The following is a 26,256-nucleotide window of genomic DNA, read 5'->3' as shown; positions in this document are numbered from 1 at the left end:
TGCCTGGTCCCGGGAGAGGCCCCGCTCCGGCCCCCACGCCGTGCCCGGGGGGGTTCGCGATTAGCCGCGGCTGCCGCCGGGGGGGACGCCCCGAGGGGGCGGCGGGGCCGGCAGGGGGCGGCTCCCGCGGCCGCGGCCGGCGGGGGGCGGCCGGGGGCGGCCGTGGCGGCGCGGCCCTGCCCAGCGCCGGCTCCGCTCCGCGCCTGGTTGGTGCCGTCGGGGCCGGGGGCGCGGCCAGGCCGGGGCCGTCGCGGTAAAGCGGCGGCGCGGGCGGCGCGGCCCCGCACCATGGAGGGGCACCTGGCGCGCTGCAAGATCGTGGTGGTGGGGGACACGCAGTGCGGCAAGACGGCGCTGCTGCACGTCTTCGCCAAGGACTGCTACCCCGAGGTGCGGCGGCGGCGGCGGCGGGCGGCGGGCGGGCGGGCGCGGCTCGGCTGGGCTGGGCTCACCTCTGCTCTCCCCTCCGTCCCCCCAGAGCTACGTGCCCACCGTCTTCGAGAACTACACGGCCAGCTTCGAGATCGACAAGCAGCGCACCGAGCTCAACATGTGGGACACGTCAGGTGGGCCGGGGGCTGCGCGGGGGGCGGCGCGGCCGGGCTTGTCCCTCCGGCCGAGGGTCTCCCCCTTCCCGAAGTCCCCGGGCCGGGCTGGGGCTGGAGCAGCGGCCCTGCGGCTGCGCCCCGTGTTCCGGCAGCCTGCGAGCTTCCCGGCCGGGTCCCGGGCTGCCGCCGGGCAGCCCCGCCGCCGCTCCGGGGTGATTCCCAGGTATCGCCGCACTGGGCGTTCTCGTCTCTTTTCCCGCAGCCTGCGCGGTGCAGTCTCCCAGATACGGCTCTGCGCTGCCTTTAGGTGCTGCATTCGCGTTAGAGCGGCTCCATCCCTGCCCGTGTAGGGATACAGCCGAGTGACGACAAAACCAGCTCTGGGGTGCGAGGTGAGGCCGGGGAGGAACGGGGAAAAGGCAAGGCGCAGCTTGAGAAGGGAGACCTCACCTTGGAGAGGAATGTGCTGTGGGAATGCGCTGTCCTTCCATCACTCTGTGCGACAGAGCGTCTGGGGTTCTTTGGCGGTTTTTTGTTTTGGTTTGGTTTTGCTTCTTTGTGTCCTCAGTTGTGATTCTGCATGAAGTGGTAGGCACAGCAGTCCCAGCCCACCGAGACCCTTCCCAAACTTCATGCTGTCTTTCTGTGGAGGCGTGAGTTGCAAGTAAAGTGCCTGATGCAGAGCCAATAAAAATATTGGCATCCAGCAAAGTTCATGTCCACCTTTTAATTTACCTCTGACAACCTTTTTGGACTGTTGTGTACACATGGTGCAGCTGAATGCTGTGCTCTGTGGCTGTACATACATCACAGGCTTGCTGATGCTCTTTTCCCATAATTTCTGGAGTCCTTATGACAAATGAAGTCCTCTCGGTGTCCAAGAGCAATAGTAAATTAAAACATGACCTAGGACTTTCTTTGCTTTTGTACACGGAAATTCCTTGCTGTAATTTTACATCCATCAAATTACAGCTGTAGGATCAGCACAGCTCTACTAGAGCAGCAGCTTTACTGAGTCTTGGACTAGCTCTAATGTGTAAAATGTGTTTGTTGAGTCTGCTCTGGAGCTTCCTGACCCAGGAGACCTTGCTTTTGCTGCTTTTTATTCCCTGAGACAAAAAGGGGTCTTTTGCTTTGCCCGCACGATGTGTGCTGTGATGTGAGCCACAAGGATGCTGGCTCTTAGGGCAGCTCTTGGTGCTGGAGCCGTGGATGAAGCATTGGCTCTCAGCGTTTGACTGGAAGCTGTGCTTGAAGCACAGAATGGTGGCTACGACGTGGAAGTCATTGCATGGTGGATGGTGCTGGGCTGACATGTCTGTGTGAAGTCCCTCAGATGTGGTAACAGCGAAGCCATCCTGGTCGACCTGGGGGCCTTCCCTGCAGAGGGTTCCCTGGAGCTGCTCCGACAAGGTGAGTCTGGATCGGGGTGCGCCAGGAGTGAGGGGTGGCCGATTCCACATGTCACCAGGGCGTGCTTGTGCGTACACCCACAGCTTGATCACCCCTGTGGCTGTGGGGGTTTCCAAACCGTGGACTTCCACAGCTTGCAAAAAGGGACTGGGTGGGGTATCTTTGTTAGGCACTGAACGGCTTTGCTCTGAGTGTCTGTATTTGACATGAAAAACTTCACCTTTTGAGGGTGCGGAAGCATGTTTGATGTGTTGTCTGCTTTTTAGGAATTCTCCAGAATGTTTGGCTTCAATCTTACAAATGTTAAAAGAAAATGACATGATAAAAAGTCTTTAAAGCTGTGTGTATGTATCTGATACCTGCATCTGATGCTGTCACGCATTCATTTTTAACCTTTTCAACAGAAGATATACATTTGTCTAATGTTTATCTCTATAGCGAAGAGGAAATGGACTTTGATTCTTTCTCCCTTCTCCTTATGAAAAATGTAAGACCTTTTTAACAGCTTTGTTGTAGATAGAGTTTGCTAGGTAGTTTTCCCAGATAAATTCCCTTCTGTTGCAGCTTTGATTTGAAATACATAGGAGCTAGTTCTTCAATAAACAGTCCTGCAAAGCAATACACAGCAATTTTCCCTGGTAATCAAACTAATATTTTTAGCTGTAGACTGCAAGCTGCTGTTGAATTTCCACTACCCTTCAGAGACACTTGTAAACAAGAGCTTTGGTAAAAGAAGTTTTGCACAGTAGCGAATTGAACCAGCTGAGCTGAAGGGATCGAGAGTGGCTAATTGCCCTCCTCATGCAGAATGACAGGCACTGAGGTGCACCTTCCCTTGTCTCTGTGCTACCTCCTGTCTGTTTTAAGCAGCTTCATGTGCAAGGGCTTATTGTTCATGATAAATTCCATCCCAGCAAGAGCGGGAAGGGAGGTGCTGGGAAAGTGCTCCCCTCCTCCTGTCAAGATTGCCATTTATATTTTAAATACTTACCATCTCTTAGACAAGTAATTGGAACTGAAGGTCTCCTCCAGAAATCAGAAGAGAGACCTGGACAGAGGAGCTGACTTGATTTTTTTTTTTTTTTTAATCCCCCCCTGCCCTGTAGTTAGTTGTGAAAGTGGTCGGAGACTCTGGAAGCTGTGCAGGGTGAGCTGAGCATCATCCAGCAATGGGTGTTGGGGCAAGAACACTCTGCCTGGAGAACTCCCTTTATTGTGACCGAGCGTGGCCACAGCCTACCTGGCCACTCAGAAGTCCCGTTGATAATCTCTGTACTGACCAGGATGTTGTCTGCTCCCTGGGGCTTGTAATACCAGCTGATATAAGTGCATTGGAAAATGCAGCCTTTCAGGCTGAATTTGCCCCTCCTGCTAAGTGGCAAATGCAGGCTATGACATTAGCAGCAGGCAGTAAATATAGTTAGAGAAATACTGCCATAGGGTGGACAGAAGTGATGGAGAACTGAATGGCTCCCAAATTGTATTGGGACCTCTGATTTCCTTTAAATGTCTTTTAACCCTTTGTCCATTGATTAGTTTTTCTGAGGCTGGAGGCTGACTCTGGAGAGTTTCCAGCACTGAGAATCCTTCATGAGGATGAAATCTGTGCTGCTCAGACAGGGCAAATGTGAGGACTTTGCACCGTCTGAAGCACCTTAGATCTAGGAACCTACCAGGGAGAAAAGTGAACCAAGTTTGAGCTTGACCCCTCGTCCATCATCTGCAGGTGCTCGTTGCATTTCATGTTTGTTTTTGTTTAAGTTATTCCCACCTCGGGGCACACTGTGGGAGTGAAATTGCTTCAGGTGCCATTTTACAGCACAGCAGGGATGTCCCATCCCTCCTGTCCCCCTGAAAGCCTGTGCTACGTGCCATTTTCTAAAGCCTCCATTAAAAAGCAGTTTGACATCTTTGTGTGTGAGGGAAGGGGTGCGGAGCCTGCCTGCCATACAGGGTGGACAGGGTTCTGGCTCTGGGGAGCTGCCGTGCTCTGGCACCTCTGGTCATGAGCCTTACGGAGGACACTGTGCTTTGCTGCTCTTCGTGCTCCCATTCTGGTAAATTCTTTCTTTGCTGCCTGTTGGCCGAATGTGCTCAGCACAGAAACAACTCCTCTGCGTGGCGCCAGTATCTTGTGGCAGGGGGAAACTCCTGTTTGACGGGATGCCTGATGGCTTGGGAGTGCTGTTTCCAAAGGGCTGGGTGCCTCCCAGACCCGCAGTGCCGGTGCCCCAGACCTGTCAGGAAGAGCTTTCTTCCTTGCGGCCAGGTGGAGGAAGGGCGTATGGTTTTGTGATCACTAGCAATGCTTTGCAAAGAGTAGGCAAGTTTCCATGCTTCAGAGGTGTGAAAGGGAGTGTAGTTACCACTAGGTGTGCACCGGGCAGGTAAGTATTCCTCAGTGATGCGATAGCTGTGTTCCCCGTGGGAGCAGGGAGTGTCCATGGGTCTGCCTGGGAGGTCTTGCACCTGGAGTGGAGCTGCTGCAGTGCTCAGCAGCGCTCCGGCAATGAGAACATTCAGTGCCAGCTGACCTCCTTCCCAGGCACTGGCGCTCAGTACATTCCCGTGGTGACTCAGGCATTGCCAGCGGACCTGCTGCCCACGACTCTGGACTGGCCCAACGCCCCTGCTCATCCCACCTGCCGACGGCCGCACCGGCGGCCCCGCAGAGCCCCTTCCCTGGTGCTGGGTACCAGCAGGGGGAGAGACGGGCTCAGGCAATGCTGCTGCCCAATGCCTCGGCAAGGCCAGGGTGCTACAGCATCAGTGCTGGCAGATCTGAGGCTTTACCCTCTACCTAGGTGGGGTTTTTCTTTTGTTTCCAGTAATAATGGGGAGGAAGCTACTCTGTGCATGGCAGCCTGGGCTCAGTTCTTTGCTTTTGTTTCACACCCCTTTATGCCGGGAGGCTCTGCCTGCCTTCTGTATCCGTGGCTTCAAAGTGCTGGCAGGCAGAGCAGGGATATGACCTGAGGCCATTTATCTGCTTGGTGCATCTTTTGCTGATGCAGATCCCGGTGCAGAGTAGAGCTGCCTGTTTCTGGTAGGGGCATCTGTGCCAGTGGCTCAAGGGGAGGCCCAGGCCTGGCATTGTGCCTTGCACGTGATCCTTGCCATCTTGGAAAGCTGCTAGAGAGGACTTTTCTGTTCTTTGTGGACCAGCAGGATGCACTGCTGCTGAGAGCCGCAGTGTCTACCACAACCTGCGACATCGCAAAGATCAGTGCTCGCAGGTTCAGCGGTGCCAGGGAGTTGCCCCCCTCTGTGCTGCAGCTCACAACAGGGGAGTTGCATGGCTGCCAGTCCTTTGCCAGGGCTTCTGTCTCTTAAGCGGATGTGCTTTCAAGACAAGAATAACACTGTGAGTTGTAAATCCCCCTCCACCTCCCTCTTTGCCTGTACTCGGCAAACAGTCTGCCTTGGTATGGCCTGTGTGGGAACCTACAGGCTGCGATAACAGATCCTTCTTTAGGGGAACTACCGAGGAATGTTGATGAGATTAGAGAGCTGAAAGGGGCCTAGTTTAGCGATGGCATCTCCATGGATGCTGAGGCTGTCTGTGCCTGGATTCCCGGCGTGTGGCTCCAGGATTGCCATGGCTGCCTCTTCCAAAGTGCAAGAGCAAGTTCTGTCTTGGGAAGAGTTCAATGCCACTTGCACTTTGAGGCAGAGAAAAAATGTGGAGCTGCCCTTTCCGTACCAAAATAGCTCCTCCCATGCTCCCTGTTGAGGCTGGGAGCCTGAAACCAGCATACTTGTGTTCTGCCTCAGCACAAATACGTAGTTAAGCCTAAAAATATGTGCAGCTGGGTCACATTCTCAGGCAGGTCAGTAGCCAGTTGGACAGAAGTTTCAAGAGTTGCAGCAGAAACAGCAGCAGAAATGCTTATGCTTGAGTGGGTGGAGGATGGACCTGAGAAGACATAACATGACATGACAGTCCCCGGGAGGATCATCTCGCTGGGCTGGGCATGGTGTGAGGGTGCTGCGATGCTGTGTGGCTCAGGGATGGAGGTTGCTTCTCCTGCACCTCCCTGCAGCAAGGGCAACATGCCCTGTGGCAGCATCCGTCCCTTCTCCGCTGTGGATCCGGGAGGCGCAGCCTCTGCAGGGCTGTGGGGTGTCCTGGGAGTCACGGGGGGTGCTGAGTAGGAATGGTGCCATTAGTGACAACCAGCCGATGTTGCTGGCTGCTGTGACCTCATAGGCAAGGAAGGGCTTTCTGTGGGGTGGGTTTGTTCCCAGCTCTGATGCAGACCCCTTTCCCACGGCACGGAGGTGATCCGCTTTCTCCTGTGGGCAAGGACAGCACCACTCTGCTCTCCCCATTTCTTCTGTCAGTCTGGCTGCTCTGTGGCACTCGTGGCACCTCCTGATGCCACTTTAACACTGATTTAACGTGTGTTTAGGGCAAGCGGAAGCTCCTTATCGAGGCAGTCATGTAAACAGACCTGCAGAAACTCCCTGGAGCAGGACAGTCACGCCCCATCTTCTGCCTGTGATGGCTTGCCTCTCTAATAGCCCTCACTCAGCGTGCTGCCAAGGATGGCCCTCTTGCCCCACCAAACAGTGCTAGTGTGCTTTGGTGTGGCTGATGGGGGACAGCAGAAGGCTTTGTGGGAGGGAGATCTCTGAAAGGGCTGGTTGGCCTGCGCCCTGGGCCCTGTGCATGCGGTGAGGACATGGAAGCAGCTTTCCTTTTGCCCCAGATTCTGACGATAAAATCTCCACTTGATTAAACTTCACAAGTGTACAGGCCCAGCCTTCCCCATGGGGAGAAACCTTATCTGGTAGCCGAGCAGTCAGGGAAGGATCTGCTGCTCATGCACAGCAAACCTGAAATGTGCAACATTGCATAAAGATAATTGTGTTCGTTCAGCCCTTGGATGTGTTCCCCAAAGCCAGAGCGTGTGCTGGCTGTGCTGTGGGAATCTGTTGCCACTCCTAATCCTTGTTGTACCCCATAGAAAGGATGACAGGCAGGTTGTGGCAATGCCAACTGCCCTTGTGACATGGCAAGAGTGCCAGAAAGAGACTTCTGGCTCCCATTTGTCTCCCTTGTCAGCTGCCACAGCGTGATTTCCAGTGTGCTTGTTGAGAAGCCTGGACGAGCTACTCAGGCTGTCTCTGCAGCCCCAGCCCTCCCACCCCAGACACTCAGTGATGCTCCCCCAGACTTCTACAAGGAGCTTCCAGAGCTGCCTGCCAATTGCCAGAGTGAGGTTTGCATCTGAGCAAGCTCCTCTGAAGCTCTGTGAGCTGCATATGTGAGACAGGGCACAGGATCTGGATAAGGCAGAAGCGCCCTGTGCCTGCCTGAGCTGGGGATTCCTCTGCCGGTAAATCCAGCAGAACAGCCTCCTCCTGAGTGCCAGGTTTCCAGTAATAAGATCTGGAGAGAGGCCCAGAAATGCCACCTCAGCCCGTCCAAATACCATTCCCTTCATCCTTATCATGTCCATCCTGAAGGTATGCCAGCTGGGCTGTTTAGTAATTTACTCATTTTTGTATGTGCATCATAAGAATTAGGAGCAGAGGTTAATTGTCCAAGCTGATTAGCTGTTGTTTCAGTCATGCACTTTCCAGACGATTGCTTGTTACGTGTCATGGGACCGTTTCCTCCTTTCCTACACTTCAGGGATTTGCAGTGATGTTGCACAAGCAAGAGAAATGTTGTGGTCCATCCATGAGAGAAGCTTGTAAAAGTCCCGGGGCCGATGGCCATGCCATATTCGGTGTCCCTCGGAGGGCTGAGCCTAGGGGCAGTTGTGGTAGTGGCCGGCGGTTCCCTCTGCTGCTTTCTGTCTCCCTCCAGCTTTGGTGGGATGCCTCGTATCTCCTTGTTTTGCCCACTTTCTCTCTGGCAGGTAGTGCTTTGTGTCATTTCAAGACAACTGTCTGACCCTGACCTTGCTGCCTGTCAGGGTCAGGGAGTTGGGGCCCTCCCCATCATGAGGCTCTGTCATACCCTAACTTCTGAAGAACAAATTGTGACCTTCACTTGGGTAAAACCTTTCTGAGGCCTTGCCTGTAAGGATGGCAGGATCTCCTCTTGTGGCAAAGCCTGCCATCAGAGGGTTTTCTGTGAGAAGGAGCAGGGGATGCGCTGGTAAAAGCTCTGTCCCTTGGGCTGCGGTTCAGATGGCCTCCCAGAGAGCCACAGCTGGCTTTGCCTGGCTGTGTTGTTGCTGTGGACAGAGTGAGGCAACCCTGAGCAGCACAGGGCACCTTGGTGCTGGTAGGGGTAGCAGTACATGTTTATCAGCCTGGCATTTTGCATGCGGACAGCCAGGTCTTTGCTGCGGAGTGGAACTTGGCACAATGGCGGCTCTGACTCTATTTCGCCAGGTCTGCTTTGCTCTTAGTGCCACTCACTTTACTATCTAATGTCACTAATTGCTGCTTCTTTTGTAATTGTGACCCCGGAGTTGTCGGGTCTGGGCTTTGGACCGCGGTACTGCCAGAGCCCGTTGTTACCAGTGTCTCTGAGTCTGTCACCAGTGCTTTAATTCCTGTCTCTGCCACTTGTCACTCTTCTGGGCTGGACTCTAATGAGCACTACATTAGTGTCAGAAACATGTTTTTTGTATCAGTGGGATCTGCATTATCCTCCCCTTCCAGACAAAAATCAGCCAGGCAGGGTCAGGGATCCTTAACCTGTCTCTGAGCCCCGGCTGAGTGGGGACCTGCAGGGTGCTCAGGAATATTGCTGCAGTTTATCAATCTTCAAACAAAAAAATCCTCCGATTTTCTTTCAAGAGAGAGGGTCTGATTTCACACTGGGAGGATGAAGTCTGTCTCTGAACTCGAGATGGTTCAGATCGTTGTCTCCCTGATGTGCAGCTATTGCAGTCTGGGAGGCTGCAATGGCTAATTTTCTGGTCTCCTGTATAAAGCCCATCAGCACTAATGATACAGGGAATGAGGAGGGCATTTGCATATTCTGGTCTGTTGTATGCCAGGCACACTGAGCTATTGCTCTTCAAATATTACCTTCTGCCTTTCTAAAGGCAACTAAAATCTTAAAGGCAGGGACCCGTGTCTGCAGAGTTTACCATGCTTGTGGTTCCTCCTAAGTAAGAGATCGTCTTTGAGAAGCCCTTTGTTGTGGAGACTACTGTTCCTGGGCTCTGGGAGGCCCAGCTCCCTGGCTCCAACGGGGTGCCTTGCAGAAGGATATGTCTTGGGGGATCGTGCAAGCAGGATGCACCCGCAGAAACCCCAGGGAGACTGCTGCTGGAGCTGTGTCGTGGGCCACGCAGGAGGTGGAGGCGGCCGTGGGCACAGCGGCTGCCAGTGAACACAAGTGACGTGTCAGCATGGGCGGCTTCATCCTCACAAACAGAGATCTGAGCCTGTTGTGTGCTCAGTCGGGGAGCTCCTGCGCTGGGTCCATGACATGCCCGTTCCCACAGGTGCTGGCTGGGCCATTGTATGGGTGAGCTGAGTTAAGTAAAAGGAAGAAAAATTTCTTTCATAGTCTGTCCCCAGTAGGATAAACGGACTGGGCATGACCTTTGGGGTTGTTTAACTGCTGCTCTCCAGTGTTCCCTGAGGCTGAATTCCTCTTCACCCTCTGCTGTAAGCTCTGCCATTGTTTCTCTGGGCTGATTTCCCCTTTTCTAGCAGTGGGAAATATTTTAGGGTGACTCTGTGCCCTCTTGTTGCATCTGCAGAGGAAATGGCAGCTCTGGAGTGTCCTGGATGTCTCAGAAAACCAGCCGAGATTTTTGCAGGCTCACCATGGGGACTGGCCTCGCCTCTCTGTTCTGGGGTGTCTGGGACAGCTGCCACTTCTGGCCTTTCATTCACGGCCAGGTTTTCAATCCAGCATTTTTATGCTTTCCCCTTGGCGGGCCCTGGGAGGAGACAATAGCCGGGCTGTAACAGGGGATGTGTGCCTTTCTCATGCAAATGGCTGCCTGCACTGGGAGAGCCTGTTCAAAGCCTTACCCCGGAGCTCAGCCTCTCTGGTAGAGCTGGGTGAGGGGCAGGGGGTAGGGGTGGGGGGCACCCAGCTGGCATGGCCAGAAGCTGCCTGGGCTGTTGCAATATCCTTCCCCAGCGGCAGCTTTCTGCACTGCTGCCGTCTGATCCAGGAGCAGCTGGGAGGGTTGTTCTCTGCCCAGCATGTCTGTGAATTGTACAGAGATTTCATTTTCAGTCTTAAACGTGTGATACAAATAAAAGTTGTTATTATTATTATTAACACCATCATCATCATCATCTGCCCTGGCAGAGGAACAACTAATCGTGAAAGCCGTTACAATCACTGGCACCTCATGTAATATTAACTAGGTCTGGAGCACACTCACATGGGGAAAGCATGCGGTGATTGAACGTGAGTGTCCTGCTCCCACACCAGTCCTCTGCTGCAGCTGTGCGAAGGAATCCCTGCCCAGCCTGGGGAGTTGAGAAGGGCGCTCAGAGCCATGCCTCTGCACGCAGGGCCTTTGCCTCTAGTAAGTAGTCACTCAGCTAAATTTCTTTGCAACAAAAGGCCACTTGGAGCTGTGAATTCAGCTCCGGAAAGCCCTGCTTAGCCTCAGGAAACACTGAGCACGTGTGCTGGTACACAGCAGCTCCGAAGGGTTTCAGCCCCCATCTTGGGAGGTGTTGGAGTGCCACATGGATGGTGAAGCTCGGTGAAGGGCGATTTGGACCCCTGGCAGTGGAGGGGATAGTCTCCTCGTGTCTGATGCTGGCTGAGAGGTGGTACAGGCTTCTTGCCATGCATGGGGAGAGGATACTGAGACAGCTGCACCTTGGTCCTGCTTTGACAGCTTTGTCCTCCGGATAAAGGCTTGGCTGAACTAGCGGTTCTTCTAGCAAAGAAAACATTCTCTGTAGTCTCTAAAGGCTGCTGCTCATCTGGCACTGCTGTGCGGGGAGGTAACCCGAGGCGCTTCGGGTTTGTCAATGCAGCACTCCAGAAAGCTGGGATGAATTTCTGCTTCATTCTGTGAAGGATGTTCTTGGCTGTCCCTGCAGAAAGCAGCATGCACCGCAACGTTGCTGGCTCTATGGGGAGAGTTTACAGTAAGCCCTCCGAGATAAGTGCGATGCTGAAAAATTTAGGTCTTGGCAGTGCTTGTCTCTGTTTCAAGCCAGAGCTGGTTGGGGTTGTGGGAGCCCCTTGCAGAGCAGATCATGGCTCTGCATGCATATTTGCTTTCCTGGTTTGTAATGTCCTATTGTTGGATGGAGGGTGCCCATGTGAGGAGGCTCATTATCTCTCAGAACAGCTAATAAGGAACAAATGAAGATTAACACTATATTGGTATAGATGAAACAGCACATTTCAGTCCCCTGCCTGAGAGCAGAGTACTCTGACTCAGTGCCAGGCATTTTGAGGGGTTGCCAGCTGATAAGAAAGAGGAGCTACTCATGGCTGTATCCACCCCTGAATTTCAGACAACAACCACGTGGATTTTATTTTTAAGCTGGTTTTTGGCTTGCTCCAATTTTCTCTCTTTAATCATGAACAGATGCACATAGGTCCTGTTTCTTGCAAACCTGGGTGCCAAGTGGGAGAATGACTCATGCAGTAAAGGAAGGCTGGATCTGCAGACACACAAGCCTTAGGTGCGTGTGTGTTCGGAAGTGCCAGACTGTGGGTCTCTGGGGTGTCTTGCTGGAATATCTGAAAGGTGTCAAGTGCTCAGAATCAATAAAACTGAAGACCTGGAGTTGAGGGAACTGAGGCTTTTGTGGTTGTTTTTTTTTTTAATTGTCGTACTCAATGAAAAAGTAATAGATGCAAAAACTAGAAGAATAATCCCCCAAACAGAATTCCCTGATTCAGTAGAGACATCTCCAAAGAAAGCTGGAGATTACCTAAGTTTGGAGCACAGCGGCTCTCCTGCCCTGCTGGGCAGCACTGACCATCAGTTTCCATCAGTCTCCTGGGGTGGGCCAGAGGCTTCTGCAGCCGAGGCTGTGAGCGCTGGCTATTACCCGCTGCCAGAGCAGCTGGTGAGTTGAACTACCAGCGAAGGTGCCAGGGGCTGCTCCTGTGCTTTGGAGTTGGAGCAGAAAGTTAATGAATACGAAGGCAATTTTGATCTCATTAAGAAAATGAGGCTCTTGACCTCGTGCATCCTTTCCCTCATGTCCTCCTGCCAGCACAGGGGTCTTTCCTCCCATGGTCCCAGGTGGTGAGAGCACGATTCCTGGCACCAGGCTGGGGACGGTGGTGGTTCTGTGGGATAACCAAGGGGCCCTGCTCTGCTGCGCACGGGCATGCAGGCTCTCTGTGGAGGAGCTGGCTGGCTGCTGAGGGGAGCAGCAGGTTGCTATGATACAGTTTGCTGTGGCAATGTCTGTGCTGAATGGAGCCAAAACCACCTCTACAAAAGGAGCATTCCTGGGCTGGGAGGGGGCAGATTTATCTGCAGTGTTTATGTAAAGCTGAGGAGCTGCAGGGAGAGGATGTGTGTAGGAACACTTTCCTCCAGTGTGTGCTGGGGGCCCCTGTCTGGAAGCAGATACCCTTATGTGCATGGGGGAGAGGGCATGGCTTGGGTAAAGGACCAAGCAAATCCAAGCATGCAGGTCAGTGCTGGATCTCACATCCCATCCGGTAAACCCACACCAGGCACAAGACTGAAAAACGCAGTCCAAAGGGGAGCTTGGTGTGACTGAGCTTGGTGCTGCCTTCGAAAGCGGCCTCATCCTCAGCAAGAACTGGGTCACCTTGCTGTGCTGCAGGAGCATGGGAGGGAGCGGTTCACTGATGCCAGCTCTGCCAATCGTGAACTGAAGCAGCTTGAGCCTGAAGCAAGGTCAGAAATCTCCATGCCTGGGATGCAGGGACGCCCTGGCTCACTGTGCCTCCTTGTGCACCAGCCTGCATCCCCTGTCCCCAGAGCTGGCCAAGGCACTGCAGGGACTGGCTCCTTTCCATGCAGAGAACATGACTTTCCCTCTAGGAAGAGGGCTGGGCTCTGCAGAGATCAGGGTCTGTTTTTTCTGTGCTGGATCCCAACTGCTTCTCTTCCCAGTGACTTTGCAGGGACAGAGACCCGAGCTGCAGCTTCTCTCACTGATGGGAGCAGGGGGTGCAGGTGCCTTTGCTCCTGCAGGCTGGCAGCAGTGTGGCTGTCTGTAAGAGCTGGAGATACCTGTAGCCGATGTTGCTGCAAATTCAAATGTGCATTGAATCCCAGGGTGCCTGCCCCAGGCTCCATGAGAGCGGTGGAGGCTGCGTGGGCATGGCTGGGGCTGCGCTGGTTGGAGCATGCCCTCAGCTCTGTGCTGTGGAGGTCCCAGTGGTGGCTGCTGTTGGTATCTTGTTGTGAGCTGGTGTCAAGGGGAGAATGGGTGGCCAGTCTCTGGAGCTGGGCAGGGTTTGGGAAGACAACATACCTCAGTCCTCAGCCTGCCCTGTGTGGGCTCTGGGCAGAGGAAGGAGCAGTCACGGCCAGGTCTGCTCTCCTGGCTGAGTCTTGCAGAGGGTTCTGGGGTGTTTGCAACACACCTGGTGTGCAGAGCTGTGCTGGAGGGGCTGTACCCCTCTCTGTGCTGTACATCAGTTGTGAGCCCCCATGCAGACAAGAGCCAGGGTCAGAGCCCCTGTGGAGAATCAGCCTATTCTCCTCTCACACTTATCCCAGGCAGATTCCCATCCTCCCGGAAACATAAGCCACCATCATCCATAATTCATCAGGTGCTGAACTTCATCAAGGAGCCACCTGACACCCGGGCTGGGTGCTCCACCCTCCTCCCAGGGTGGGAAAGTGCTGGGCCCAGGCGTCCCGAGGGGCCACGGCAGGAAGCGCGTCCGGTTTCCTCAGCCTCGGGGTGGGCGATCCTTCTTTCGGAGGAGGCAGATTCAACAAGGACTCTGGTGTCTCTGCTTCCCCTTTTCATAAATAAACATCTGCTTCTCATCCCTCCAGGAAGTTTAAGCCATTGTAAAGCCAAATATAAAACTGAAACAGTGTTTTTAAGTAGCAATAAGCTGATTGCTCCATTACTGTTTACTGAGGCATCTACAATCGCACACCGAATGCACTTCAAATAAAAACATTGTGGGACAATTACTTTAATGCCTGAAATCTGCATTGAAGGGGGGGGGTGTGCATGTGCACGCACACGTGTGTGCTGCAGAAGCTGTGCAGGATTCAGGCTGGGCTCTCTGCCTGCTCACTGAGAAATCCTGCAGAATACAGAATCATCCCCTCCAATTTATAGCTTGTTCACCAAATCCTGTCACATCTTTTATGTACCAAAAAGAATCTGTCTGACTTTTTCCAGCACAAATCCACAGCAAAAGGCAATTCTTTTTTTACCTGTCTTAAATTCTCACATCTATGTGAGCAAGCTCTCCTGTATAAAGATAGCAAGAGAGGATGAAAAATAGCAGCAGCATTCCCTGTCTTCTCTCAGCCACACCTTTCCACTGTTAGTGGTTCAGCAACTGCATGACAAGTTATAGGATACATACACAAGTGGCGGAGAGAGGCATGTGCTGCTCTACAGTCTCACAGCCCTTCCAAGCTCCCTTTTCTGCAGTTAGCCAGCATGCCCTGGCAGCACAGCTCCACTGCCTCTTACTTGCCAGATGCTTAGTAGGGAGGGAGCGGGATGCAAAACTTGCATTTATTTCCACTCTGCAAAGGGATAAATGTAGGAGCACGCAGACAAAACCTCTGACTTCCACGCCTAAACAAAGGGACCAAATCCTCTGCAAACCAAACTCTGCTGAACCTAATGGTGTCTGGTCACTGGTCAAAAGCTTGGGTCAACATCCTTTATCTCCGACAGAGCAGTTTGCATCATGTGGCAATGTCTCCAGTTCTTACTGGAATTAAAGATCTCTTTGCTTGGCAGAGAGGGCTGGGGGTCCTAGCCTGCCCATTCGGGTAACAAGCAGTCAGTGGGATGAGACTTTCTGCTCACCGCTTTCCTCCTGCTTCTCTCTGCAGGCTCAGCGTATTATGATAACGTCCGTCCCTTGGCCTACCCGGACTCGGACGCTGTGCTCATCTGCTTTGACATCAGCCGCCCAGAGACCCTGGACAGTGTGCTCAAGAAGGTGAGTGCCTGGTGTGCCTTCCGGCTGGCAAAATGGGTCCTCTGCAGCAGCACGTTGAGCTGCCTTGGGGCTGTCATCAGGGCTAAAAGCTCTGGCCCTGTGGCCAAGCCTTGGCTGGAGTTTGCATGCTTAGATGGGGATGGTCGGCTGCTACCGATCCTGACATGGTCTGTGCAGAAAGCAAGATATTTCCATTTGAAAGGAGCCCAGTAAATGGTGTAGCTCATGGTAGCTTGCAGCATGTGTGTGGAGTCTGTGTCTATGCACACATACAAATGTGGGGACAGAGAGAAATGTAGGGCATTTGTTCTGTTTTTCATTAAGACCTTGGAAAGTGTTGTGTATCTCTCATTAGCATAACCACCAGTGAGTGTGCTATGAATTGCTTGCAGCAGTTGGGAAGTGGCCCCTGGTGCCTGTTTCCATGCAAGTAGAGCGCTCAGTTTTTTGTCTGTCCCCTAAGTTCAGCATCTGCACAGTAAGAAAGACAGCAATCAGTTCCCTATAGCTTGACAACAAGAATAACGAGCTGTGGCACTGAATTTCAAGCCCGTGAATGAATAAAATGAGATGGCACAATGCCACTGGACTGGATAGCATGCAGGGCCCTGAACACCGTCTGCCCTGGCAGAGATGACTGGCCATGCTCTGTGTTAGCAGCTGAGAGTTTTTACCTGCAGGTTAGCGCTTTTCAGCAAAGCAGGTATTTCCAGCTGGCAGGTCCGGCAGGTCCTGGAGAGCCCCACAGGGCCGGGGATCCACTGTGGAGCACTGCTGGCTGGCCTGCCAGCAGGTCCCTGCCTGCCACGCTCTCAGGGAATAGGTGGCACCCAGGGAGAGGTTCCCATGTGAGGCTTTCCTCCAAGATGGCATGAAGTCCAGCAACTCAGGATGCTGCTCAGGGAGAGGGTAAATGACCTCCTGGCCACTCGCATCCCTTGGTCCTGGCAATACCCTGCTTCCTTCCATGAAATTCAGGGAGTTGTGGTTTCAGTGAGCTCTCACCACTGTGCAGCAAAGCTGCAGAGAGCTCACTGGTGGCTGCATCCTGTCCCAGAGGTGAGTCTTGGCTGGCATCTCATTTGTGAAGCTCTCTGAGACACCAAGGCATGAAAAGCACTACAGAATAGTGATTCCTGTAGCTGTTCTCCCCAGTCAACCCCATGCTGCCAGGGCTGGACTGGCCACTGTCTGAACAAGTCACATTGTACTGATGCCCTCTTGGCCTCTCCTCATTTTGCCAAATGTTGTGCTGAAGCAAGAGCCTCTTACTCAGCTGCTGGGAGGGCTGAGAAGTGGGTCTGTGTCTCAGAAGTGTCCTGGTGAGAGGACAAAGACCCTTCAGATAACTCGGTCAATGGCTCAGTGTTTGTTTCCAAAGCAGGTCCCGGGTACCAAGCATGCTGGGTGGAGGGAGGCGTGTTTCATGTGGACTGAAAGAATTCACTGCTTAGCTTGGGAGTCAGCAGAATAATAATGCAAGCAAATCACTTATACCTCAATGAGATGCAAACCCATCAATAATTAGCTGGGGTTGGGATTTATTTATGTCTCTCTGCACACTCTTCATGTGAGTCCGCACTGCTCAGTGCAAGGTCTTCCCTGTGCAGCCTCACAGATGCTTTGAGTACTGTTAGGCAATGTCTTTTTGATACGGTGACTTAAACCCTAAATCACAGGGGATTTTCTTAAGTGCCTCTGAGTAGATGCCTTGTTTCCTTTGGTGCAGGCTTGCAGCCTATGGAGGTGAGGAAAATTCCTAAGACACCATGAAGTTGAAATGGGTTTTAGCTTTTGATATCAGGCGAATAAGGAAAATAACACTCCCTATTCAAGCCTCAGGCAAAAATGCTAATTCAGCAGAGGAAATCTTTATTATTGCTGCCCTTCTGATGCCTGGGCTGCCTGAACAGCATGTACAGTTGAAGGGAAGGAGCCATCTGAGAGAATGCAAACAAGCAGCTCTTCATTTCATACAAAGCAGGTTTTCATAGGGTGGTGCCTTCATTCTGAAAAGTCTTGATAGAGCAGTGAATCTTAGGCTCCCTAAGGTGTCAGTCATGTGAGAAGAGGGTCACACCTCTCTCCATAGACCGGGGAGCCCTATGCCATTACAGGCAGCTGTGACCTCTGCCTGGTAAGAACAGACCCTATAGCTCAATCCCTTTGAGGATTTTCATCCTTCAGGTAGATTAGGGTGCTTGAATTCCAGCTCCAAAAGAACTGCATCATCCACCTCTTGGGGGTGTGTTAGCCCTTGATGCTGTGTGGCTGTGACACCAGAAATCTCCCAGGAGCTGTGCAGCCTGGCGTGCTGCCCAGGTGCTGGGGATGTGTGTGAGTCCTGGTGGACAAATGTCCCTAGCAGCAGGGAAGGCGGGTTCATGGTGAAGATACTTGAGCCCACCTCCTGGTGGAAAATAAGATTTTTCCGTATTTTGCAGTTGCTTTGGTCTGATATTGGTTGAATGAAACTTGGGTCATTCTTGGCACTTCCTTTCCCCACCAGGTGATGGACACTGGGTTGTGGGCTTGGTTTTCTTTCCCCTTCTAATTGCCTAGGGTATATGCTTAACAATCAGTGTAGCAGGAAATTGCTAATTCCAAGTGACATCTTTACCTGGGGGTAATCTCTATTTATCATCTGTCTCGTACTTCAGAAACACTAGGTAAGTAACCAGGGTGTTGACATGCTGATGAGGCTGTACAGGTCCCCAGGGGGAAGTCACAGGTGATGGTTTTATTTACTGCTGCCAACACTTAGCTGCACATTGGGCATTCATTTTTGGAGCTCTGAAAGGGACCATTAGTGTGAAGGATGTGGATGTTTGCCCTGGCCTTCTCCTTTCATTGCTTCAATTCTTTATTTCCCTGGCTGTAGCTATGCTCTGAATGTCTTAATGTCTTTAACATGTGGCTCCCAATAATAAACAAATAATGAGTGTGCTGTGCAAAGAGCTACCCGCTGACTGTGGTTCAAAAGGTCCAGCGAGGTTGACCTTTGGAGTCCCAGATCTGTGCACCAGACTGTGTGGTCATTATTTTTCCACAGTCATACCCAGAGCGGTCTCCCGTGGCCTAGCACAGGGGACTGCAGCTTAGATTTAACAGGTTTGCAGGGCATATCTGGAACAAGTGAGCATAAAGTTATCCAAGAGGCACTCCGACCATTCCCATCCTTGCCTGTGGCAGTCATTAAAGTGCCCTGATGAGCTAATCAGTCTCTGAACAGCTGTGACCCCCCCATACACACCAGAGTGCACGGTCTTGGCCTCTGAAGCCTGCTTTCCAAACCTGATCCCATTAGAGCCTCATGTTATATTCAGAACACCAAAAGCTGGCTGTCCCTGTGTTTCTCGTCTTCAGCACAGTCTCCAGAGCCGCTCCCAGCCTGCATCCTCACTGAGAGCCCTTGCTGACCATGGTGACCACCATTGCCTGTGCCCCTTCCCCTCTTCCTGAAATCTGGGCATGCAGGCTGCAGCGGGGCCAAAACCAGCCTCAGTGCTGGCACCAGGCACTGCAGCTCTGAGGCAGGAGACCTAAAAGCGGCATTGCAGTGGCTACCAGTAGCAGTCCTGGTACCCTGACGGGTCCAGTTCCAGGTCCTGTTCAGAGACAAGCCAGGCCAGGGCGGCTTGGCAGCATGTGCTGATGGTCAGGAGGTCCTGGGGCCCCAGGCTGCCACAGTCATCGTTCCTCTTTGGGGGAGAGAGGTGCCGTTTGCTGGTGGAAGCAGGAGGAGCTATGGACCAGACTGGTGGGCTCTGCCATGGCAGTGAGACATGGAGGTGTTTGGCTGGATGATGCTGTTGGGTAGGAACTGATGGCATGACTCTCCTGGCCTGTCCTTCACTCCAGGGCCGGGGGATCTTGGACAGGGCTCTTGGCCTGGTTGGAAAGGGACTGGGAGCGACGAGCTGAGACCCTGTGATTGCCTTTGTTGTTCCAACCTTGACCCTTTTGCAGGCTGCCTTCTGCCAAAATTAACTTGACGTGGAGGTGCCGCTGGGCCTCTTGAAGCGTCTCGTACACCAGCAGCCCCTGAACACCTTCTCCCTCTTGTCTCCTCTGCAGTGGCAAGGGGAAACTCAGGAGTTCTGCCCCAACGCAAAGATTGTGCTGGTCGGCTGCAAGCTGGACATGCGGACAGACTTAAACACGCTCCGGGAGCTTTCCAAGCAGCGCCTCATCCCTGTGACGCATGAGCAGGTGTGTTTCAGCAGCCGTCCCCGTAGGGCTCAGGGAGGTGAGGAGGGGACTTTTCTGCAGGACCTACTAGGACAAGGAAGCTCAGCAGCAAATGACCCACTGTGCCCAGGTCTTGGTCAGAAGCTGGTTTGATCTTGGCTCATGGATTCTGAGCTGTTCATGCTTACAGCACTCTTTTCCCCAGCTCTGGCAGACCTTGACTTATTCCTAATGCTCTGCTGAACAGCCTCCTGGTTAGTAGCTGAAAAGTCTTTCCTCAAAGCTGGTGGAGATGCCTGACTTGACAAGTTGGACTGGCTAAAGGGGCGTGTTGTGCTTCTGCATCTCCTAGTTCAGTGCAGCTCTTTCTGCTCCGAGTGACTCTCCTGCTTGTGTTCTGTGTTGGGGCAACACTGCCGGGGGGGGCAAGCCACAGCTGGGGGGTCTGAGGGTCTGCTGCTGGGCTTCTGTGGCCACCAGTGGACCCAGCAGTGTCCCCAGGCTGGCCCGGAGACCCAGTCTCTGTGGTGCAGTGCAGGGGCGGCTGCGCTCTGGGCTGCTCTGTGCCTGGCTCCGTGTTGTGCAGAGCAGGTCCCAGATGACTGTCCTGGTGAGAGGGGTTGTCCAGGCCCTCAGCTGCAGGGGTGGCACCGCATTAGTGAGAAGGTGCAAGTGATTCAGGGTCCAGTGCCTGGTAGCACTGTCTGCTTGGGAGGCCACCTGCACATCTGGTGCTCTCACAGACACTTGCACTTTATTTACAGAGATGATGAGCAAACATTGTGAGAGCCGCTCCCAGCTGTGCCACAGTGCTCTGATAGGGCTGCCAGCACAGACAGGGCTGACGGTGGTGTGAAAGGATGCTCCTTGCAGAACGCTGGTGTCTTAACCGTCTTCCCTCTTCCTCCCACTCTCTCTGGACCACAGGGCAGTGCGCTGGCACGGCAGATTGGGGCAGTGGCCTATGCAGAGTGCTCCTCCAAGGTCTCAGAGAACAGCGTACGGGATGTGTTTCATGTGACCACACTTGCCTCAGTCAACAGGGTGCACAAGAACTTGAAGCGCAGCAACTCCAAACGGGGACTGAAGCGGGCATCACAGATGCCTGGCAGGACGGACTTACTGAATGACACAGAGATCAGGAAAGACCGAGCCAAGAGCTGCTCCATCATGTGAAAAACAGGCTGTAAATAATGTGTGTGTGTTGTCCATTTTGTACAGTAACTGGCTGAGACAAGGGCATGGTGCTGGCTGCAGGAGCCAGCCCGCCTTTCCAAAGCCTTTCTCTCAGTCTCTAGGGCTGAGCTAAGGTCCCAGCTGCAAACCGGGGTACACGAGTCGCCCCCCACCGTGGAGACTTCTGGGTTGGCTGCTGCTGTGCAGATTGCTTGGGGTGAAGGAACCACTTGGCAGAGGAGTATTCAGGTGCTGGAAGGTCTGTGACTGGGTGAAACAAAGTGAAAGGGAGCAATCCTGTGTGTGTGCGCCACCCTCCTGTACCCATGGCCCAGCCTCTGTGGGGCCAGCACACACAGCGTGGGGCGGTGGACTGTGTGGGACCTGGGCTGGAGGGTGGGAGGTGGGTGGAATTGCTAGCAGCACGGTATGATCAGGAGAAGGTATTCTTCCAATATTCCTTTAGAAGAGAAATGATGTTTGAGGTGGTGCCGCCTTCAGCTAGGCTGGACAGCCAGTCGCCATGGAAGGTGCAGGTCTGGGCCAGAGCTGGGAGGGAAGGCACCCTGGGAAGGAACCTTAACCTGACGAGACACCATGGTAGTCCACCTCCTGTGAAGAAAATAGATAGGTGGCTCTTTACACAGTATTTTAGATACTTGAACTCCATTTGAAATGCAGCAGAGTGGATCTGGCTCCAAGGGAGAGGTCTATCCCAGTAGATGCATCCTGAGAGTTGTGGTTCCCTTCAGCAAGCAAATGCCATTTGGGAGCTTGTGTCCCAGCTGCTGACAGCCTGGTTACTCATCAAACTGCTCCCTGACACAGGCAGCTGCACTTCCGAGGCACATGGCTTCTGAAAAAGCAGACTGCAATAACTATCCATATCCTGCTCTCCACCCACTTCCAGCTGCAGATTGTGTTGCATGGTGCTATGTTTGTCTGGTACAGATAACCAAAAAGATTGTATGCGTATCTGCACCCTATCTCCACTGTGGCAGTGGGAGGGAAGGTGCTCCCTGCCCCTCTTGCCCTGCTGTACAGCCTCCTCCCAACACCTCTCATTGCTTCTGCTGCTGCCCTCTCTAAATGCCTTTGACTACAGTGTTAGCCTTGACTTAATGTCACATAGACACTTTAAGGAAAAAAAAGAATCTGCTCCATTGCCAGATCCATCTGTGTCAGTGGGCTACAGAAAACAAATAAACATCGTTGGAAAATGCATAGTGCTTGACTCTGTTCGTTTTTAATAGTCAAACCAGGTATCCTCTCAAAATGTCTTACACCTAACTTGTATTTGTGTCCTAATGTATCTCTCTAGCTCTTGAAATACACTCACACATACACTTGAGTGAAAAACGCAGAGGACTTAGCTGCATGTATTCATTTTGGAGCTGAAACACCTGCCTTGAATAACCTCTCACTCCATCCTGAATCCTTAAACACTGTGGAGCATTTGCAGGCTGTCCGTGCCCAATCCACCAGTCTGAGCTGACACAAGCTGCCCCCGTCCTCACTATGTCAATAGCTGCAAGTGAAGATAGCTTTTGACTTAGTATTTTGTGTCTACTCTCCCACCCAGGTCTCAGACTTCAGCTGCATCATGAAGGCTATTTGGGGAATTGGAGCATCCGAGTTACCAGCACAATAAAAGCTCAAGCAATGACTGAATGCTGTTGTGCTGGGTGTAGGTTGCAAGAGCATGAAAATGCCTATCTGCAGTCTGGGAGGAAAGAAACTGAGCAAGGCACTATGCCAAGAACAGCCTTCAGCATCATGATGCTTTTCTTTTACTCTTCAGGGTCCCCAGAGCCTTTGCAAACATTAATGAAGAAAACCATGTCCCTGCTTGAACAGTAGCAATCAGTGGCTCACAAGTGTCACTACCAAGTCCTCTTAACCTATGTGCATTTGTTCTCATCATCCTTGTGTAATATAATCAGTGTCTTCCTTCTTTCCGCATGAGCACAGCAGTATTTGGCACACACATCTCCCTTTTTCTATCATCTAGCATCTTTTAGGCTTTTGAATTTAATCTGGCAGTCTCTACAAATGCAGTTTCTGGTCCACTGATTAATTTAAACTCCCAGTGGCTCTATATTAACTTATTAGCTCACCTTATAAGCAAATCTCCAGTAGTGGGTAGCAATTGTCAAACCTGAGCTGTGCCGTGTATAGGTATATGAAGGAATGGGCTGTTGCTGCAGGAAGTGGCTGTAAGCCTCACTGGGATGACAGCTGGGTGCCTGTTCCCCTCCAACTCCTACACAGAGAGGTCTGGAGACATGCAAGAAAATCAGCAAAGCCTGCAGAGGCACTGCAGGTGTCGCGCTGTTTAACCAGAGAGGAGATAAGCAGGACGGGTGATGGCTGAGGCGTGTGACAGACCAAACAGACGAGTTTGGCAGGAGAGGGAATACTCCATTTGCCTACACAGTGAGCTGGGAAGCAGCAGGATTGAAGTGCCAGGCACCAGCTGCTCGCCCGCCCTGGCCAGGGGCTGCAGCAGCACCACCCTCCCCTCCCTCACTTCAGGGGGGGGGGGGGAGACGCTGCTGCTAAAGGTGCTGTGCTGCCATTTGTGCAGAGCTGGTCCTCAGTGGAGACAGGCTTGAGCTGCCTGGCTGCTCCCTGCAATACTGTCCTGTTTTCTTGGGTCATTGGTGTGGAAAGATAACTCAGCCCCCAGTGGCCCTGGCTGTTAGCTCTGCTGTGACCACAATGGTGCTTCCCTTGCTGCTGCTGGTAATTTTCTTTTTGTACACTGAACTTCCCAGGCTCTTGCTGCTCAAATAGCCCTCGGGGATGGATTGTGGCAGTGTAAAGACACACATCCCAGCAGCAGCTCTGGAAGAACCAGTCAGAATTAATGGCAACCAAAACCTCTCAAGAGACTAAGACAAGTGAAACAGTCTCCACGACCATTTATCATGCAGTATCTGAGCTGCATCCTTGGGCGGGGTGAAGTAAAGATGTTAAAACCCATGGGGCTAAGCTCTTATATTCTCAGTTTCCATCAGCAGGCTCCTTTCTTGCAGGCACGTGAGCATTTCTGCTGCTGCTTGTGGCCCAGGTACAGAACCCAGGACAGCCGAAGGTATTTTAGAGTGCTGACCTCTAAGGAAGTGGTTTCCAGGAGGATGGAGCATTGCAGTCCTGTTGTGTCAGTGCATTTACTACATCCACCTGCCTCTGCACAGTACTCAACATCTCCGAACCCTTGGGGCATTTGCCATGTGCTGCTGGGAGCATCTTAATGTGGGACCAGGGCTTTCCTCATGCCTGCCTTAGGGGGGACATCCTGACACGCTCCCAGCTGAGAGACACAGAGAGGCAGGAGGCTGCGACTGGCAAACCCAGAGAAGGCTACTACAGCCCAAGAATTCCCAGAGATACGTGCACTGGAAGCCATGAGAGAATGAGAGAAGAGAAAGGTGCACCCTGCTCGGTGAGGGGAGCTGCCAAAAGGCACTGCGAAAGCTCTGGGCTCAACTTCTCCCTCTAGAAAAAGCCAGCCGCAGCACAGGCTGCGAGGAGAAAGCTACACCCAAAGGTGAGGGTGCCGGGGGAACAGAGGCGCTCGGGTGGGTTTGTGGTGCCAGCGGGCCTGTCCAGCACACGCACGGCTGCTGTGCAGACCTGCATATGCCCCCAGCCATCCCCACCAGCAGAAAGCCACAAGCACCAGAGCGCTGCGGAAACAATCCACATGGTGATGAAAGCCCGGACAGCTGGGTTTAATGGCCATAGCCCACACTGGGGCCGGGGGTCAAGGTTAACAGGCCCAGGACCAAATGCAAACTGACATTCATGAAGGGCTCCTCCAGTGTACTGGAAATGCACAGAGATGTGGCTGGGTCACTGCTGACAAGAAAAGCTTTATAGATCAAAAGCACAAGGCAGGAAAGAGCCTGACCTCTGTGAATCAGCAATGGGGCTGGGAGGGCAGAGGGTGGTGGGAGCTGGCAATAATCACAGCTTTCACACAGCAGCCTGTCTTTTCACAGCCACCGAGAAATGCAGAGAACGAAGGATGCCGATAGTCCCTCCAACTTGGTGGCAAGCACTCAATACTCTGCTGCTACCTCTACAGTGTATCTAGTGCCTATTTGCCCTCTAAGTGGGAGGGAGCAGGGAGGAGAAATGTGGAGCTGTAGAGGAGGGGCAATCGGGCAAGAAAGCATTTACAGAGCATTTATCTGGGAGCCTGAGCCCCTTAACTCCCTCAGTGCTGCTGTTGTCTGCAGGCACCGTGTTTTTAGAGCACTGCAACGGTTGTATGGGTTAGTGCCTGAATATGTTAAACTAGACAGAAGGGATTAATCTTGCTGATTGTCCATACAGCTCTTGCGCCTGTGCTTTGCTTCGTCTTGGAGTGGGGAGGAGGGAGCAGCAGCCACCACGACACTGCTCCGAAGCAGCCTGAGCAGGAACAAATACAGGCTTACTTCCACACACTGGAAGCAGTGGTGGGGCTCCAGTAGGGATGAGGATGTGTTGTCATCCCCTTTAAGCTGTGAGACAGACAAAGGGACAGCATGACACTTCCCAGGATCTGTCCTGAGGGACCACAGCTGAGAGAGCGGGGCTGCGTGGGGCAGCTTCCTCTTCCCGAAGGCTTTAACCACATGTATTGCCGCAGCATTTGCACAGCACGCCAGACTAAACCTCCCAAAGCACACCTTGTGGAGATGTGGGGGCCTCAGCATCACCTGTTTCAATTTACAGAGCAGTTTCTACCATGTTGAATGCCATGCTGGTGTAGGCATGCTGGCTTACAGTGCTGTCAAGACTAGAGAAAACAGAACAAATGTGTTGATCAAGACTGGCAGCTCAGAAGTAGTGGGCTGCATGAACAAGGTTCGTTACAGTCAGGGGAATCTACAGTGCCCACTCCCACAAGATCCCCCCAAGTAAGGGAAGGAGGACATGAAACTCAAAATGGCCTCTGAAGAGGCAGCTGTATTATATACAGTCTTCCCTCTGCTTTCCACAAGACACATTCAGGTGACATCTCCCAGGCATATTCAGCACTCAGCACTGCAGGTGAAGCTGCAGTGCCAGAAAAGCAGCTGGTGTTTGGGGTTACACAAAAGTGACAGGATCTTTATTAAAAGCTACCGGTTCTGGTTTTGTGAATTTGTTTATTTTCTGTACTGAAGGGAAATGTGATTGCTGTCCCCCCCACTCTCCTCAGTATAGCTCTAACTAGCTGGAAGCCTGTGGTATGAAAATAATGATATTGGAATGAAAGTAATTTGTGCCCAGCTGCTTCTAGAACAGCCAAAAAAAGACTAAAATGAAAAAACATGTAGCAGCCAAAAAATGTGCATTCTGCCAGAGTGAGCAGGACCAGACCTCAGATGCAGATCTTGCCGGAGCGGAGCTAGACACGGAAGTGTACAGCCCACTAGAAGCTAATGAAAACCGAAATGTAGATGCTGCCACGGCTGAACTGAACCCAAAACATGCATCTGCCACACTCGTATACAACCCAGACATCAACTGTTTGAAGCCTTCTTTGAAGGCTTGGGCTTGTGACTTCAGAGTGGGATTGAATTCTGGGCAAATGAGTTTCCCCATCCCCTTCTCTCCCCCTCCTAAGAGGACTGTAAGGGCTGCTCTTTGCAGTCACCATTCAGCATGCAGCTTAATATTCTGGCACTCACTTCTTCACCAGCTTGCTTGACTGTAAGAGTATTTGGGCTCCCACAGTGGTTCATTTAACTGGACTTTTCAAAGGAGTCCCTCTCCCTCTCCCTCGCTCTCCTTCTCTACAGAGGAATAAACAAGATAAAACAGGAAGCAAAATCAAAAGAAGTAGAGAAAAGGCAAAAAAAAAAAAATCTGAAGGAGGAAAGGAGAGCCACAGACACAGAACAGACC

At 52.6% G+C, this 26,256-nt stretch overlaps 1 protein-coding gene across 1 annotated transcript; it reads left to right on the top strand.

Moving 5' to 3' along the window:
• The first annotated feature begins 255 nt into the window (after positions 1 to 255).
• On the top strand, positions 256 to 21,594 carry RND2 (Rho family GTPase 2). The gene is made up of 5 exons (XM_076356703.1): positions 256 to 390; positions 479 to 566; positions 14,894 to 15,003; positions 19,081 to 19,215; positions 20,122 to 21,594. The coding sequence occupies exons 1-5, from the start codon at positions 289 to 291 to the stop codon at positions 20,368 to 20,370; spliced, it is 684 nt and encodes a 227-aa protein (XP_076212818.1). The 5' UTR covers positions 256 to 288; the 3' UTR covers positions 20,371 to 21,594.
• The last annotated feature ends 4,662 nt before the right edge of the window (positions 21,595 to 26,256 follow it).

This window comes from Aptenodytes patagonicus, chromosome 20, assembly GCF_965638725.1.
Source record: "Aptenodytes patagonicus chromosome 20, bAptPat1.pri.cur, whole genome shotgun sequence".
Classification (NCBI taxonomy): domain Eukaryota; kingdom Metazoa; phylum Chordata; class Aves; order Sphenisciformes; family Spheniscidae; genus Aptenodytes; species Aptenodytes patagonicus.
The sequence above is the reverse complement of the archived record's forward strand: the minus strand, read 5'-3'. Positions and strand labels throughout refer to the sequence as shown.